The 17,938-nt window shown below is 41.3% G+C and overlaps 1 protein-coding gene across 1 annotated transcript in view; it reads left to right on the top strand.

Annotated features, from left to right (window-relative positions):
- LOC149455631 (cytochrome P450 2K1-like) overlaps nucleotides 1–17,938 on the top strand; it is a 41,480-nt gene that overhangs the window by 1,466 nt on the left and 22,076 nt on the right. Inside the window, exons 2-5 of the mRNA XM_089686016.1 lie at nucleotides 2,504–2,699; nucleotides 3,613–3,775; nucleotides 8,116–8,265; nucleotides 10,216–10,376. Of these exons, the coding sequence (XP_089542142.1) occupies nucleotides 2,517–2,699; nucleotides 3,613–3,775; nucleotides 8,116–8,265; nucleotides 10,216–10,376 (657 nt within the window). The 5' untranslated portion in view covers nucleotides 2,504–2,516. The remainder of the gene's footprint in view (nucleotides 1–2,503; nucleotides 2,700–3,612; nucleotides 3,776–8,115; nucleotides 8,266–10,215; nucleotides 10,377–17,938) is intronic.

Raw genomic sequence — 17,938 nt, forward strand, 5'->3', positions numbered from 1 at the left:
CCAGATATAGTGAATGCAGGGTCCGGGGAGACCAGATATAGGGAATGCAGGGTCCTGGGTTTAGTAACACTTTAAACTACAGAGGAAGAGAAGGCACTTCTAACCACCATTTATCTTGAGGACAACACTGATGTTTAGATAAGCATTTTCCCCACTGATTATGATCAATCAACACTGCTGATTGGACAAGAACTGTCCTTTTTTTCACTACAGCTGGCTATACATTAATCCTTTTCTTTTGTTCAACCAGTGGGTGAGGGACAAAACCAATATAAAAATATTTTTTACCTTAATGCAAGGAATGCACTAAGGTAAAAAAATGTTTAGGTTTTGCAACCACTTTAATCTATATGTGACTAAAGGGTTGTTGGGTAAGGTATGTCTTTTTGCTGATGATACAAAGGTGTGTAGTAGAGTTGATATCCCTGGAGGTGTTTGTAACATAGAACATAATTTGGTATTGCTAGAAGATTGGTCAATGCAGTCAAAATTGCAGTTCAATGTTTCTAAATGAAAATAATGCACCTAGGAAAAAAGAAGCCTTTGAGAGTGTACAACATTGGGGGTACAGTGTTCACCAGCACTACAGAGGGAAATGATTTGGGGGTACTTATTTCAGATAATTGCAAAATGAGCAAATAGTGTGGCATGGCAGTGGGAAAAGTGAATAGAATTCTAGGATGCATCACTAGAGGGGTCACCAGCAGGAGGAAGAAGGTACTGATTCCCCTATATAGATCTTTATATCACTAGGGGGGTCACCAGCAGAAGGAAGGAGGTCCTGATTCCCCTATATAGATCTTTATATCACTAGAGGGGTCACCAGCAGGAAGAAGGAGGTCCTGATTCCCCTATATAGATCTTTATATCACTAGAAGGGTCACCAGCAGGAGGAAGGAGGTCATGATTTCCCTATATAGATCTTTATATCACTAGAGGGGTCACCAAGAGGAAGAAGGAGGTCCTGATTCCCCTATATAGATCTTTATATCACTAGAGGGGTCACCGGCAGGAAGAAGGAGGTCCTGATTCCCCTATATAGATCTTTATATCACTAGAGGGGTCACCGGCAGGAAGAAGGAGGTCCTGATTCCCCTATATAGATCTTTATATCACTAGTGGGGTCACCGGCAGAAGGAAGGAGGTCCTGATTCCCCTATATAGATCTTTATATCACTAGAGGGGTCACCAGCAGGAGGAAGGAGGTCCTGATTCCCCTATATAGATCTTTATATCACTAGAGAGATCACCAGCAGGAGGAAGGAGGTCCTGATTCCTCTATATAGATCTTTATATCACTAGAGGGGTCACCAGTAGAAGGAAGGAGGTCCTGATTCCCCTATATAGATCTTTAGTTAGACCTTATTTAGAATACTGTGTCCAGTTCTGGAGCCCTCACTTACAAAAAGATATTATTAAAATAGACAGAGTCCAGAGACGGGTAACAAAATGGTGAAATGTCTAAAGGGAGGGGGATAAAATATATCAAGAGTGACTTCAGGAACTTAACATGTACAGTCTGGAGGAAAGAAGGGAAAGGGGAGACATGATTGAAACCTTTAAATACATCCAGGAGGTGAATAAGGTTCAAGAGGGTAGTATTTTCAATATAAAACCATGATCAAGAACACGGGGACATGACCTTAAACTTAAGCCCTGTACACACAATGAGAGTATCGGATGAATGATCGTGTGTTTTGTGCACGCTAATCTCATATCAAAAGTGAAGAGGTTACTAAAGCTATGAAAATTCTTGTACAACAGAATAAAAATTCAGAAGTAATGTAATGTATTTGTGTTGTATTTTCGGATGAAAACTGTATTGATTAAATGAAAATCGTACGATCTGGTATCGTATGAGAAAAACTTTTGTGCTTGTCCCTTCAAATTATTTTGGATGAAAGCTGTGTACTAATGATCAGACTATTGTATGATTGTTTTGAAAACAGTATTTTTCATACAATTTTCTTATCTGTGTAGGCTTATCTGTGAGGAAAGTCCAAAACTAATATTAGAAAGTATTATTTTGCTGAAAGGGTAGTTGATGCTTGGAATAGATTGGAATAGACTTCCAGCAGAGGTAGTGAGTTAGTCAACAGTAAGTGGGTTAAAAAATGCTTGGAACAAACATAGATCTATACTCCAAAAACACTAATGGAAAAAAAACATACAAATAAAAACAAAAAAAATACAAAACATGTGTGTGTATGTATATATATATATATATATATATATATATATAAAAACCAGGCAGACTTTTTTTCTGTTCTCATTTTTCTATGTTTTCAGGTAGCCATATTGCATTTTAGAGAAAATTTCAGTGCTGCAGACTGAAAAGGAAAAGTAACTTTTAATAACATTAATTTACAATATGACTTGTGCCGTAATTGTATGTGCTGTATTAGGTTTTTTTTTTATTTGCTATTTTTTTCCCACAAAAGCGGAGTTACCCTTTAACTAATATCTTCACTATAAGTTAAAGCATACATATTTTTCTTCATAGGAATTCTGGAGTCATGTTTCTTACTGACCCAGTCACCATTCTTCTTTTGGTTCTACTCTCTCTTTTTTTGGTGAAGATCATTGAAGGCTCCAAACAGAATGCTTACCCAAATTTTCCGCCTGGCCCGAAACCTTTACCCATCATTGGAAACATGCATATTCTGGACCTGAAAAGACCATACAAGACCTTCTTAGAGGTATGGTTCATTAGTATAGTATTGCTCAGAATATTATAATGTAATACAGTATAATACAATAATGTATTGTTGTTTTGATTTCTATGTGACCATTGCATTTTCTGATAATCTGTTCAAAAAGTCCATTGTTAGCTGTACAAAATAAGATGTGTGCAAATTCATTGCCTTGGCCATGACACTGCTTCCATCTCTGCAACAACAGGTAGAGAGTGAAGACATCGACATGAAAGATACATGACAAATAGTGCAAGTGAATAAAAGAAACAATGAATGGCTGTTCTAGGTCACCTCATTTTGTCTCCAGGGATTGGTGGCTTCTGTGGACTCCACCTACCACACCAGGCCTTGTCCAACACTGATAGAAGAGTCTCCACGAGAAATTATAAAGCAATTAATGCCCAAACACTGTGACTTAATGATAAAAAACACTCACATCCCTTAAACATCCCATCCAGGATTTATTGCTCCAAATGCTGCAAACATTCCCCAATTATTCCAGGAGCGCCTTGCTTTTGAACATTTTGAACCTCATTCCGATCATGTTCAATTTTGCCTCTGAAGTTACATTCCAGTTGTATAGAGTAGCCTAAATAGGTATATCTAAAAGACATAAAATGATTATATATTTTGTAGTGTAATTCTAAATTTAATTTCTAAACTGAAAAAAATGGCATTTGTAGGAACCAAAACATTCAAAGAACATATTTTCAAAACCAGGAAATATGCCCTTTGAAGTCACAGAGAGTTGAGAACTGCTAGTATATGCTAGTAATTACATTGAGGTAGCTTGGTGAATTTAGAATTAAAACAAAACTTTCATTTTTCCAGTTTAGATGGCAGATTGGTGACTCATTGTTCAATTCACATATCTAGGTTAAAAACAAAATATAATTGATATGTTCTTTTTTTTTAGCTGGCTAAGAAATATGGCTCAGTGTTCAGCATACAAATAGGGAAACAAAAGATGGTTATCCTTTGTGGTTACGAGACAGTGAAAGATGCTCTCGTCAACCATGCTGAAGAGTTCTCTGAAAGACCGTATGTCCCCATATTCCAAGACATTGCAAAAGGATACGGTAACTTCTGTCTACATTCATTTGTAATGGATCCTTCACTTTTCAATTAGATGTTAAAATAACTTTAGCTGTTTTGATGGGTTGCTATGCTCAAGAGATCTAATTTTGCAAGTAAAAAAGGTGTACTTGGATGATATTGTTTTCAATAGTCTATTACTGTCATAAGGTACACTGGTATTTGGACTTAAATTGTTTCAGTGTATTTGCTTCTATCTTTGTTACATATTAAATATGTTTGCAATTGGGTCTGCTTGAGGTGAGGTAAAGGTCTCTCTTGAAAAGGAAAATACTTCTCACAACTGTCAAAAAAATGAAAATAAAACTGCAAATGTACTGATTTTCAACTGGATGACATTTGGTAAGTTTAGTATAAGGCAGTGCTTCTCAATTATTTTCTGTCATGCCCCCCCTAGGAAGAAGAAAACATTTTGCGCCCCCCCCGCGCGACTGTAATTAGTATTTTTGCAGCAGCACCTCTGCACTGCACACTTACCGGCTTTTCCCTCACTCGATTTTCGCGGGTCCGCTCGGCTCCGCCTGCTCGCCCGTGATTGGCCGCCTGTGTACCTTTCCTGAGCTACAGTTCTGGCGGCCAATCACCGGTGAGGAAGCGGAGCCGAGCGGCAGGAGTGAGGGAGTGGCCGGAGTGACGGAAGGAGCAGCGCTTCCTGGAAGGATCATCGTGGGAGCCAGGTAAGAGACAGCAGCCCTCTGCCCACCCCTGTACTTAGTGTCCCTTCTGTCGGAAGGGGGGGGACGGCGGCGGCACCGCGCCGCGCCCCCCTTGACGGAGCATCGCGCCCCCCCTGGGGGGCGCACCCCACTATTTGAGAAGCACTGGTATAAGGTAAGCCTTTAACAAAGCTTACCTGTAGGTACTGTAAATATCTCCTAAGTGTCCACCGTTTAGGAGATAATTACTGTGGAAGCATCGGTGATGTAACCAGTGCATGCGCACTGCATTCTCAATGGGCGGCATTCCATCTTTTGAGAGAGCCATGCTGTGGCCAAAACTTCCTTGCGCATGTGCGGGAGTGACAACATCATGGCTTGGCCAATCAGATAGCCACAGCTCGCGCACCTGGAAGGAAGACCAGGTGAAGATGGAAGCCTCGGGGAGCTGTGACAGTGCTCCACTGAAGGGCTTAGTTTTCAGGTAAGTCTTTCATAATGTACTAGTATGCAATGCATACTAGCATGTTATGCTCTTAACTTGCAAAGATAAGATTTTTTAGTTTTTTGGGGTTTTTTCGCTGTTTAACTGGGCATGTTGGGTAGCTCAGGGATGCTGAGACTTAAAGGTCCAAAAGAGAAGAGAAAGATGCAAGGATACTGAGCATAAATAATTTACTAAATGGTGGACATCTCAATTGGTGTCAACATAAGAGAAATAAGGCTTGGGTTGTGTTTACTGTAAGCGTTTGCAAGGTGCAAAGTTTATGCATTAGTCTATGGTCATTAGAGGGTCTTTTGGATGCCCACTTCTATACCAGCTGTGTATTTATGAAAGCATGATGACTGGGAAAGTCAGGTTATTTCTTTAAAGACATCTTTATGTGAATGATTAAGTAATTAAACTAAGTAATTTGAAATAAACAAATTTGTTTTCACCTTCAATGTATGCTTTGGCTCTATGAGAGATCCAGACCAGAAGAAAAATCCTGTGCAGATGAACATCACATCATTGTGACAAGGTATTTCTTGAATTTGCTTTCAGTTATATTTTAAACGCATGTAACACTACCCACTTAGGGGTTGCTGATGAATTGGGTCCTCCTATAGTCCTGCACAGCCAAGCAATCTGCATTCTCCTCACAAACTTGCGTTGAGTCAGAAATCAGTCTTTGAGCTTTTGTTTTGTGATTCAATGAGGGGATTTGAACTGGGATAGGGTAAGGGGGTATAAGATGCCAAACGGAACCAATAACTGAGTACAAACTTCCTGGAGCTATTCACAAGATTCTGTTCTGCAACACTGTCTCTTTGGGAGAGCTAGCCAGCATCTCCTTGTTGCACCACCCCAGACCCTAGATGAATTCCTGGGCAATCTGGAGACCCTATATGAACACCTGGGTGAATCTGGAGACTTTTCCTGAGCAGAGGATCTGGCTCCTGTCCCTTTAAATGAGTTGAACAGTCACTAGTAGATGGCTAATCTGGTTTCCCATCAGAGTGCTCCTTCCCCTATCCGCCCAGGGGGTGCAGATATACAAACTCAGATCCTCTTCTGTACCACTTGTGGGTTGGCTGCTGCTACCAAGCCTATCAGCTGGGCTGCTACTTAACTGCCATACAGGTGGTCCTACATTTTCCACCTTTCCAGCTCCGGGCTCATAGGTAAGCCCCATCCTACTAGGCCTCCTGGCAGCCTTCCTCCTTCAGCCTCTTATCTTCCTCTCTCCTTCTTCCACCCGACTCTCTACAATCCTGCTACTGAGCAGGCTCCAACACTTTTAAGGGAGTTCCAGCCCCTTGCCAAGCCTTCTGTTGGGAATTGGCTGAGGGCCCTCAAGTGTGCAGACAGCCACTCCTCAGATCCACCCACTGCCTCCAAGACCCTCTTCCGAAAGCCTCAGTGCAGAGGGAAATTCGAGAGGGTCTGACCTGCAGAGTCTCTCAGCCCTGACCAAAATTTGACCCCTCTGGCTATTACACCTGAAATGCTAATCAGATCCTGTCTAACCATTAGACTCTAGCTCCCCCCCTAGCTAAATAGGAGGATGCTACACACGTAAACGTTTTTTCAGATTCCTTTCTTACCACTTCCTTACCACTTCAAGGCAACTTACAGTATATCCGACTTTTGCCCATAGACTTTAATGCAAGTCGGATCCTCATCTATATTCAGGTCATTTGGATCTGATGTTACAGGAAGATTACCCAGGCAAAGTTGCATGGCATGAAAGTCGTGCATCAAGTCACATCAAAGTTGTACTCTAGTCCAGGGCTTTGGATATGGGATTACAACCAGTCCTCCTGTACAGGGCCCAGGCCAGGGGGGCCCAGGAAGCTAGGTGAATAGGATGTGGACAGGGAAAGTGGTCAGCACAGTGTAGGGGCAGTTGCTGGAACTGATCCCCTGTATGGCTCCCTCTGCAGCAGTTGAAAGCTAGCTTCTTGTCCTCTCCATACAGGGGATTGGTTCCAGTAATTGCCCCCCACTGCACCCTTGGCTATTCCTATACACCATTTATTTCCTCCTGCTGCTCAGGTTCCCCTGTGTGCCACCACCCCACAGTGCTGCTCTCCTCTGCTTCCCACCAGCAGCTACAAGCACACATTATGATTCTTCAGGATGGAGAGTGGGGGAAAGGTCTGGTAAAAATGTCACACTTACCAGCCCTTATCTTTCCCGAATGAACACAAGCAGAACTGATCACTCACTGTGTTCATTCATAACTGAATCATTGATAGTTTTTTTGGGTTTAAGATGGGGAGGCGGGGCCCTGTTAATTTGGCTATATGGGGCCCCGTGGTTTCTAACAGCATCCCTGCTCTAGTCACATCAAGTTGCTAGGAAATCGCTAGGACGTTGCCTGGCAAAGTCGCACCATAAGTAACTCAGTAGAGTGAACCAAGCCTAACAACCAGCTATAATCGAATGAATTGGAATCATTTGTTTCATTTGGATCCAAATGAAACCATTAATTTTGTTATGTTTCATTCAGATTATCTGAAATTCATTACTGTTGTATTGAGAAATTTGGATACATCCAAGATTATCAATAATAAAAAATCTGACCAAATTTAAATTTGGAAGAAAACTAACCCCACATGTCTAGTTCTGTTATCTTTTTGTTTGGAAAATTATAAATGCTTTCTAACAATATTCTTCTTGTAAAGATGTATACTTTACTTAGCAAACATGCGCTTAAAGGGTTACCTCACTTTTAGTGAACTTATCCTATAATTATTTAGCCCATCCTTTGAATGAAGAGTCGAATGTTAAATACTTTTCTGCCCTCCCCAACCCAGCAATCTTTACTGTGCAGCCCTGAAGTGCACTACAGAGCCTTTGTTATGAAGTTGTCCCCACCAGCTCCTTTTCTTAGTAGGGTTGCTCCTCTCCCACTCATTCATTTTATGGGTTAACCATAGACCAGCCACCCTGCAAAATAGGGCTTACCTATAGGAATGCATAGAGTCACGGCATACTGTTGGCACACTTTTGATGTGCAAGCACATGGCTTTTTTCAAACTTTTCCCTGAAATCCCAGAGAGATAGATGAACTCAAGTGGTTCAGCTTACCACCAACAACTTTAAATATTATTATCAGGTCATTGCTCAGTATTTTCATCACTTGCCTCATATATGTATGTTTTTCTAGTTTTTCTTTTAGGTATTGCATTTGCTCATGGTGAAAACTGGAAAGTGATGAGACGGTTTACTCTTTCGACACTAAGAGACTTTGGGATGGGGAAGAAAACTGTTGAAAACAAAATTATTGAAGAATGTGAATGTTTGGTGAACAAGTTTAAATCCTTTGAAGGTTAGTCACTCGTTAATTCTCTTAACAAGACAAGACAAACCATTCTTCTAGTTTTGGATGTAGTGGAAAAGAGAGAGAAGCTCTGTCAGTTTTGAATTGTTGTCTATGTGTTGTTGGGGAAATTTCCTATCACTTTGTGTCCTTCAGATAGAAAGTGTGTGGGTGGGTGCACTGTGATGTGGTGGCAGAAAACACTCAGAGTCCAGGTACGAGTAACAGGAATATAATATATATTGCAATAAAGTTCACCAATACAACAAGCCCGTCAGAAAGGCCATCGGACTGGGAGCACTCACAGAATGTAACAGCATAGTATGAGAGCAGTAGGTCCCAAGTGTGCAGACAGCGTCTGTCTTGAGGGGTGGAATGTGGCTTGGCTGGTCCATACCCAAGTGGGGAGGCTTTCAGGAAGGATGATGTGTCCCTACACATTCCTTACTTTTCTGGAACCTTTCCCTAATGCTAAGCATTGTCCCTGACATTTGGGAGACCTGTCCCTATTCCAGCCACACACGAAATGTGCACCAAGCCCGGGAGCTAGGGTCATAAGTAGACTCTGTCTGGCCCAAGATGGCCACCAAAGTCACACGATGAGCCATCATCCAATCTGATAACTGCCCCTGTGACCCAGGAAACCATATAGGAGCTAGGTCCCTCTTGAATTCCTCTCCCTCTGCAGTGCCGCTGCAGTTGAGTGCCACCTGCAGTGGAGAAAATAGGCTGCACCTGCCTACAAGTGATATTTTTCCATAATGAATATGTACCTTCCAGACACATGTCACAACATAGGTGTCCTCATAAGAAGACTTCTTCACACCTCCTGTTTTACAGCTGTAAAATGTTGGATTACTCTTAATAAAGGTCAACAGAACAAATAAAGATTGTGACTTTCTCAATCACCAAGATATCACAGAGAACAATAAAAGCCTGACAGAGGGTTTAAAATAGCAATAAAGTCTAAATGTGTTTTACTATGATTCATTAGATTCGCTGCATTAAGGTCAAAACATCCCACTAACTGTCCTACCCCTCCTCCTCCATGTCTAAGCATTGACTTGGCTCCATGTCCCACTCAATTTCCAGCACTGCTCCCCTCATTTCCTGCTTTCACAAAAGAAACTGAGGGCCAAAGGAGCCATAGGCTCCTGTTGCCATCAGATAAACTACAATATGGGGGGAGCAGGGACATGGTTTACCCATTCTGTGTGTATCTATTGACACACACAGCCCTGGGTTGAGTTCATGCATGCATGGGTGCCTTTTTTTAGCACCCAGCTTGCTACAGGAGGCATTCAAAAGAGAGAGAAGTAGACAGCACCAACGTTGGACTTCCAAAAGAGAGGAAAAGCAAACTATCTGTGCAATATCTTTGCACAGAGCAGGTAAATGTATCTTATTTTGTATTTTAAAAAAGCCATTAGTATCACTTTAGCCCTACCACACTGTATCTAAAACTAAACCGATGCATACCACGGTCTTATGCTACTAGCTGCAGAATACCGTACAGCCTTGTAGATGGAACTGTAGGCTCCTTTCCATTTCATTTTCTATTTTTAGTTGCTCTGTTAAAAAAAAAGAAACTGTTTACAGAGTTGAATAGCACAAGATCAAATTTACAGACACAGATGATTGATTCAGAGGAACGACTCCTCCCTCTCCCGCCTGCTCTGTTCAGTTAGCAGTATAGAGTTTTAATTAGAGAAAGTGTTTGAAGCCAAAGAGCTTCTGCTGTGCTTGCTCTTTATAAGATACCTATTTCTACCTGGCTCCAATGTCATGGGTATACATTTTTTATTTCTAAAATAAAGATTTGATATAACTAGCCCCCTACAAAATAATGTATACACCTTCAAAAATTTAAAGATTAAATATAATGGATCTAGATTTATATTACTATTTATTTTCTAGTTTAAAATAACTGTATGAATTATTTAATTACTCTCATTTCAGGAAAACCATTTGAAAACACCATGATAATCAATGCTGCTGTGGCCAATATCATCGTGTCCATTGTACTGGGCCATCGCTTTAAATATGAAGATCCAGTATTTCTGAGATTAATGAGTTTAATAAATGAAAACCTAAGACTAGCTGGATCTCCTATGGTCACAGTATGTTGATTTAAAATTTTTTAACATGTAAAGGTCAGTTATACCATGCTTTTATTTTTTATTGTGTATCCTTATTTTAAAGCATTAGCAAAAGTACAGCTGTCTGGGTTCAGGAGGCAAAAGAGTGTGCAATACGGGATGTATGAAAAGGTTTAAAGGGAGGTTCAGCCTGGAGCAATGTACAACAAGCACAGTGCACAGAATGTGGCAGTGTGGGCTTTTCCTTATACAGCACAGTACACAAGGTAGAGAGGTACACAATTTAAAATTTGTGCAGCAAAGAGTGTACATATATCACTATGTATGACCAGTGTATGCACTGCAAATGTACAGATTGTAAAGGTGTGCAGTACAGACTGTAAGACAACCACCATAAAACAGCTCTGCTGCATCCAATGGGCATGATGATGTCAGCAGCTAGATTCCGCTGATGCATTTCATCATGGGGGGGCGCAATGTCCCCTGTGATGAAATGCATAGGGCGGAGACTGATTTTTATAGCAATTGTTTACTTTTGTGAGTACTTCTTTATGCACTTTCGTAAAAGTGGAGTTTTAACCATTAGCTGCCCAGCCTATAGCCGTTTGGCTATAAAAAAAAATGCTTCACCATTCCGAAAGCACTCCATTTGGCGTGCTCCCGCACATGCGCAGTTCGCGTGGTTGCAGAGCCGCGCAGCGGCGCGATCTGTCACCGGCTGTGTACCTCGGACACGGCCGATGACAGATCTGAGCACCGGCCCCCGTTGCCGGTGCCATGTGACCTGCTGTGACCAATCACAGCAGGTCACATGACAGTTGTATACAATGGATGGCTTCATTCATGCCATCCATTGTATACTAGTGCCTAGCTGTGATTGGTCACAGCAGGTCACATGCACATGTCATGTGATTAGCTGTGGCCAAATCACAGCTAATCACAAAAAAAAAATACTGATCACTTCCCCAAAGTAGTACAATGTTACTATGGTAACATTATACTACTTTGGTCGGAGTAAAATATGAAAACAAATCTTAAAAAAAATAAAAAAAATGTAATAAAAAATTAAAAATAATAAAAAAATTAAAAAAAATATATATATATATATTTTTTCATACTGTCACCAGTCAGTGTCCCTGATCACTGCCATGCCAGTTATATGATGACGCTGTACTGCACTGGTGACAGTATGTAAAAAAAAAAAATGAAAATAATTTTTTAATTTTTTTAATTTTCCGAAAAATTTGAACAAAAAAAATACAACTTCAAAAAACGCGCCATTCCTCTTATGAAGTACGTCAGAGTGTCTACTCTTCAAAAAGGGGTCATTTGGGGGATATCTGTACTATTCTGACATTCTTGGATCTCAAGAAATTAGATTGGCTGTCAGTACTTCAGGATTGATCAATATTCAGATATATCCCATAGTTTGTGAGCTCTATACCTTTCCTACAAACTAAAAAATACATCCTAATTTGGGTTATTTTCACCAAAGTCATTTAGTTGAATACATCTTGGCCTAAATTTATGAAGAACAATTATTTATTTACAAACTTTTATAACAGAAACAAAGAAAAACGTGTTTTTTTTAAATATTTTCGGTCTTTTTTTGTTAATTTAGCAAAAAATAAAAACCCCAGCGGTGATTAAATACCACCAAAAGAAAGCTCTAGTTGTGTGAAGAAAATGATAAAATTTTAGTTTGGGAACAATGTTGTATGACCGCGCAATTGTCATTCAAAGTGTGAGAGCGCTGAAACCTGAAAAATGACCTGGGCAGGAAGGTGTAAAATTGCCCGGTATTGAAATGGTTAACAATGTTACACTATGTGGAGCATTGTGTTTCTTCTCCTATGATCACCATTAAGCATATCTATGGTTAAGCTGGATGCTGAACACAGAAATTGATTCCAAACAATGACAGAACCTATGGTTCACCTACATGCAGGGATGACCCAATGATATACTTTCTGATAAGGAGTGGATTAGGATTATAGAGGGGGAAAACACTAGAATTGGCACAAGTTTGGAAAGACATTTCTTCACCATTCTTCACTTTCTTCACTTGATGTATTTTAAAGTGGACTGTATTTTTAGATGTACACTTGTTGCAGTATTGGTTGACACATGTTAGGCTTAATAATTAGTTACCAACCCACAAAGTGTATAAACAGAAAATAAAAAACTATTGGGTGTTTCCATCCTTTAAAACAACACCAATTCTTCACTGCACTTTTTCAGGTACACTTGCAATGTACTTTTTATGGAACTCGGAAGGTAGGTTGTTCTAAACATCTAGGAAAACTAACCACAGATCTTCTGTGGATGTAGGCTGCCTCAGATCCTTCTGTCTCTTCATGTAATCTCAGACAGACTCACTGATGAGGGCTCTATGGAGGCCATGCCATCTCTTCCAGGACTCTTTGTTCTTCCTTTTGCTTAACCCCTTGGCGCCGGCACTTCCTGGCCCTTTAAGGGTTCCAGAAGCCGGGAGGCGGGGTGGGATTTTAGGGTCATGTGACCGCTGTGATTCGCTGTCATGGCAGTCACATGATCAGGAAAGGTCCCGACTCCCAATCAAAAGAGGAGATCTGGACTTTTCCGTGAGTACCGAACATGTGTGCTGGGTGCGGGCTCTCAGCACAAATGTGTTTTTTTAATAAAACGCAAATGTGTGACCGGCCGGTGTCTAGGCCCAGACGCCCATAGGCCGCACATTTGCGTTTGGCTGGTGACAAGAGGTTAAGATAGTTTTTCATGACTTTATGGCTGTATGTTCGGCATCATTGTCTTGCTGCAGAATACATTTGGGAGCCATTAGATGCCTCCCGGATGGTATTTCATATTAATAATGATAAATAATTTTCTGCCTGTAATTTTTAGCATAGGGAGGACCATTAATGCTGACCATATGGCCAAATTCTGTGCACAAATGCAGCTTTAAACCTGCAAAAAACCTCCACCATGCTTCACTATTGCTTGCAGACACTCATCCTTCTACTGTTCTTCAGTGAACTAACTTCCTTCTGTTATGGCCAAATATTTTATACTTAGAATCCTCAGTTCAGATCACCTACTGCCATTTTTCTGCATCCCAAATCTCTCTTTTTTTGTACTGTATGTATAGGCAAGTCCCTTGGCCTTGTTTCCACGATGAAGGTATGGCTTTTTAGTTACAAGTCTTCCATTGATACCAATTCTGATCAGCGTTCTCCAAACCTTAGATAGGTCATCCAGATTGCTACTGGTTTCTGCTAGGTCTGAGCTGATGGTGCCACTGGACATCTTCTAATTATGAAAGGAAATCAGCATGATGTCTTTCATAAGCTGCATTTCCTTGGCCAACCACTGCCTTTTCAGTCCTCAAAGTTGCCTGATTCTTTGTATTTTTGCAGAAAAGTTTGGGCAGCAAGTAAACAATCTAAAAACATCTGTCTTACTTGATATTTCTGCTTGTGAAAGACCATGGTGATGCAGTTAGTCCGCCCCATGTGCAGTGGTGCAGGTTTTCAAACATTAAAACTGGAGATGAGGAGCTGACATAACTCCTCTTCACCATTTGTTAGATTCCCTTTGAAAAGCATTCTTCCACACATTACTCTTCATGTACAGTAAATGAGCCTTTAGAGCAAGGCTTTTCCTCACCCAGCTTTATTCCTTCCACACAGCGAATTCTGCTTGCTTTAATGATTGCATTTTAACCTAAATGTTATTTTGCAGATAATTAACACCAGTTTGGTACTATGCACTAAACCCTATGCCTATCAAATCGTAATTTGTGTGCAAATGTATACATTTATGCTGTTTTAAAGGCAAAAGGATAGACACAACAAATATTAAGAAAGGTAATCCGTGAGCGCTTACAAACATACTATTTAGCTGCTATAACACGCAAGGTAACCAAAAGAATAAACCTCATAAGTACAAATATATAAAAGGTGCAGCACTAAAAAATGAACACACAAATATATGTATTCCAAAAGTGATGAGTAAAAAATATATATAGTGATAGTTCGTGGTCTGTTCAAAAGTTGATAGTGACTTTCCAATCCAGTGATCTGGTGACAAATAGTGAAAATGCGCACTCACCAGATGCGTATTTTCAATACGCTTGTGTTATATAAACAAGGGATGGACGAGCTAGACCGTTTTGTGGACTCCCCTTCCTCCAGATGTGGAGCGGCCAGACTGCTACTTCCCTCTCAGAAATGGGCAGGAAGCCGTGTAGTCTGCATCAGGGCGTACATCATCCTTAAAACGGTTCAGGTGTCACGGGCTTGGGCACTAAAACGGATATGAGGCTCACCGCAGAGCCACCAAGAAATAGCCCATAGTGTAGTAGTTTTTTTAAAAGTTAAAATTTATTGATCCACTAGGTTAATTTCCAAAACAAATAAAACAAGTACTGACCAAATATTGCTTTGATTTAAGAATTTCCCTATTAATGCAGTTTTCAGGTTGTTAATTGATACATAAAAGTGGTTTATACAATTTCCAAAACATCTTCCCTTTACAGCATTTTCAAAAAACCCTAATTCTGTATTAATATCATAGCTAAATCGTGTAATTTTGGGATGCCTCAGGCATTTTTGTGGAGGAACCACATCCTATTCACAGTATAAACCCTTGTATCCCAAACAAAAATGGAATTTTGAGGTGCTCCAGATAAAGCCACAATACAAAATTTAAAATTAGGAGGGATACATACCCCTTTACTATTTTATTCATGCAAATGGTTGAAAGTAGACATATTCAAAACTACAAAATGATAGCATAAAGCAGATTGGTTTAATGGCTCCCCTGCAGTAGTTATATACCATCCACCTCTACTATAAATAAATCTTTTTCAACAGGGGGTAAATAATCCCCTCAATAAATATGGTGTCCATTTTAAACATGCAGTGTTGATCTTCTACATGCTTCAAAAGGAACGGTGTCTGCTTCTTCAGGAGGATTTCAAATAGAGGGGTGAGCCACTCTCCAGTATTCTCTAGTTTAGTAGAAAAAAGAAGAAAATTGACAGCCAGGAAATGGAAAAAAAAAACTGGAAAAATCAATACAATTATATAAAGTACTATAATTTTTATATATGCATGTAGGATACTTATAGATACAAAGCAATCATTTTGTGCAGTTATAATTTAGTAGTTTTGTATATGTCTAGTTTTAAAGTGGTTATAAAGGCTGAAAGTTTTTTTACTTTCATGCATTCTATTCATGGAGGTAAAAAACCTTGTGCGCAGCACCCCCCCAGCCCCCCATACCTGAGCCCGATCCCAATCAAGAGATGTGCACGAGAGCAGTGGCTCTCCCTGGTCTCTCCCTCCTCACTGGCTGAAAAACAGCCAATGTTAATCACAGCCAGTGATGAGGGAGTGGGAGTGGGGCTGAGCTGGGACCTTTGTGGCTTATGGACAAAGGCGGCTCAGGAGAGAGCATGCATGAGTGCCCCCCACAGCAAACAGCTTGCTCTGGGGGCACTCAGCAGGGGGGAGGAGCCTGGAATGCCATGGAACCCGAGAAGCAGATAGCCGAATGACGGCTGCACTGCGGCCAGCCAGTTCTGGGTGGACGTCATATGATGTCCTCCCAGAACGCGCTCTCCTGCGTGCCCCCCGAGGCGCGCACCCGGCGATCTCCGTGATCACTGTGTCCTATGGACACAGCTGATCACGTGATGTGGTAAAAGGCCAATCACAGCGGCCTTTTACCACGTGATCAGCCGTGTCCAATGACACGCTGATCACCCGGAAAATGCAAATGCTGGTTCTCGGCTGCACTTTCCTCATGCTGTCAGATCGTGAGGAAAGTACTGCCGAAAACCGGCAGTTGTCAGAGCGGGGATCGGCACCGATCATCAGGGTCACTGATCACCAGTGCCCTGATGAACGGTGCCCAGCAGTGCCACACACAAGTTCCGCCCACCTGTGCCCAGCAGTGTGCCCACCTGTGCCCAGCAATGCACCCACCTGTGCCCAGCAGTGCGCCCACCTGTGCCACCCTGCAGTGCGCCCACCTGTGCCACCCAGAAGTGTCACCACCTGTGCCCAGAAGTGCCACCTACCTGTGCCCAGTAGTGCCACCCACCTGTTCCCACCCACCTGTGCCCACCAGTGCCACCCACCAGTGCCCATCAGTGCAGCCCAGCAGTGCTGCCAGTCAGTGCCACCAGTCAGTGCCCAGCGGTTGTGCCAGTCAGTGCCCATCAGTGCCGCCAGTCAGTGCCCAGCAGTGATGTCAGTCAGTGCCACCTATCAGTGCTGTCTATCAGTACCCATTATCAGTGTCGCCTATCAGTGCCACCAATCAGTGCCGCATATCAGTGCCACCTCATTAATGCCGCCTATCAGTGCCGCCTATCAGTGCCCTTCAGTGCTGCCTATCAGTGCCCATCAGTGCCGCCTATCAGTGCCCATCAGTGCTGCCTCATCAACGCACATCAGTGAAGGAGAAAAATTACCTGTTTCAAAAATTGTATAATAGAAACAAAAAAACTTTTTTTTTTTTCACCTTTTTTTGCACTTTTTTGCTTATAGCACAAAAAGTAAAGCGCCCAGCAGCAATTAAATACCACCAAAAGAAAGCTCTATTTGTGAGAACAAAATTATAAAAATTTCATATGGGTACAATCTTGCATGACCGCGCAATTGTCAATCAAACTGCGACAGTGCTGAAAGCTGAAACATGGCCTGGTAAATAAGGGGGTATAAGTGCCCGGTAGGCAAGTGGTTAATCATCTGGATGAATAAAAATGTACAGGAATGTACATCCCCCTAATTTTACATATTGTATTGTTGTGGCTTTTTTGGGGGCACCTCAAAAGTCCATTTTGATTTAGGATACAAAGGTTTATACTGTATTGATACCATAAAAGCAAAACTTTAAGGGAGGGGTAGCATTATTACAAAATCAAGTGGTTTAATTTTCAACTGAAATAATGTCTTTTGGGTGGACCAACCTTTTATTATTCTCAAAAGTAACTGTAAAAATATCTGTAGATGTTTTTTTTAAACATAAATAACATATACATATAAGTTTTTAAAGCCAAACAAATGGCTATATACACAGATGAAATACATATAAGCAATTTTACCTGCCAAAAGGTTTTGTATTTCTGTCCATCCAGTATTAAAAGTTACACAGCCCTGTCACAAAGCACAGCCTTCTCTGGAAGGGTAGAAAACCTGATTTTATTTTCTCTGCTGCAGTTCAAAACAACTTATAGGTCTTGTCTCTCTCATTACCTGTGAAAGAAGAAGCAGCAGAGGATGAACATATGTCTTTGTCGGTCTACATTGCAGCACACCTTCTTGTGTTGCTTCAGCCTCCCACAGTCTGAGTTCTGTTGTAGTGGGATCACAAGAGTCTGCTAGACTCCAAGTAAAATTTAAGTACTTACGCTGCTTGAATAAAAAAAAGAATACTCCTAATTGTGTATCAGGGGTGGACTGACCATTTGGAAACTCGGGCACTTCCCGAGGGCCCGGGGTCAGTAGGGGGCCCCATGAGATGCCCCTGGTACCTTTTTCATAGGCTTTTTTGAGTTTGGGCAAAGACACAGGGGCCCCATGATCCCCTATTGC

This window comes from Staurois parvus, unplaced genomic scaffold, assembly GCF_062004578.1.
Source record: "Staurois parvus isolate SC_StPar_1 unplaced genomic scaffold, SC_StPar_1.0 ptg000390l, whole genome shotgun sequence".
In the NCBI taxonomy this organism is placed as follows: Eukaryota; Metazoa; Chordata; class Amphibia; order Anura; family Ranidae; genus Staurois; species Staurois parvus.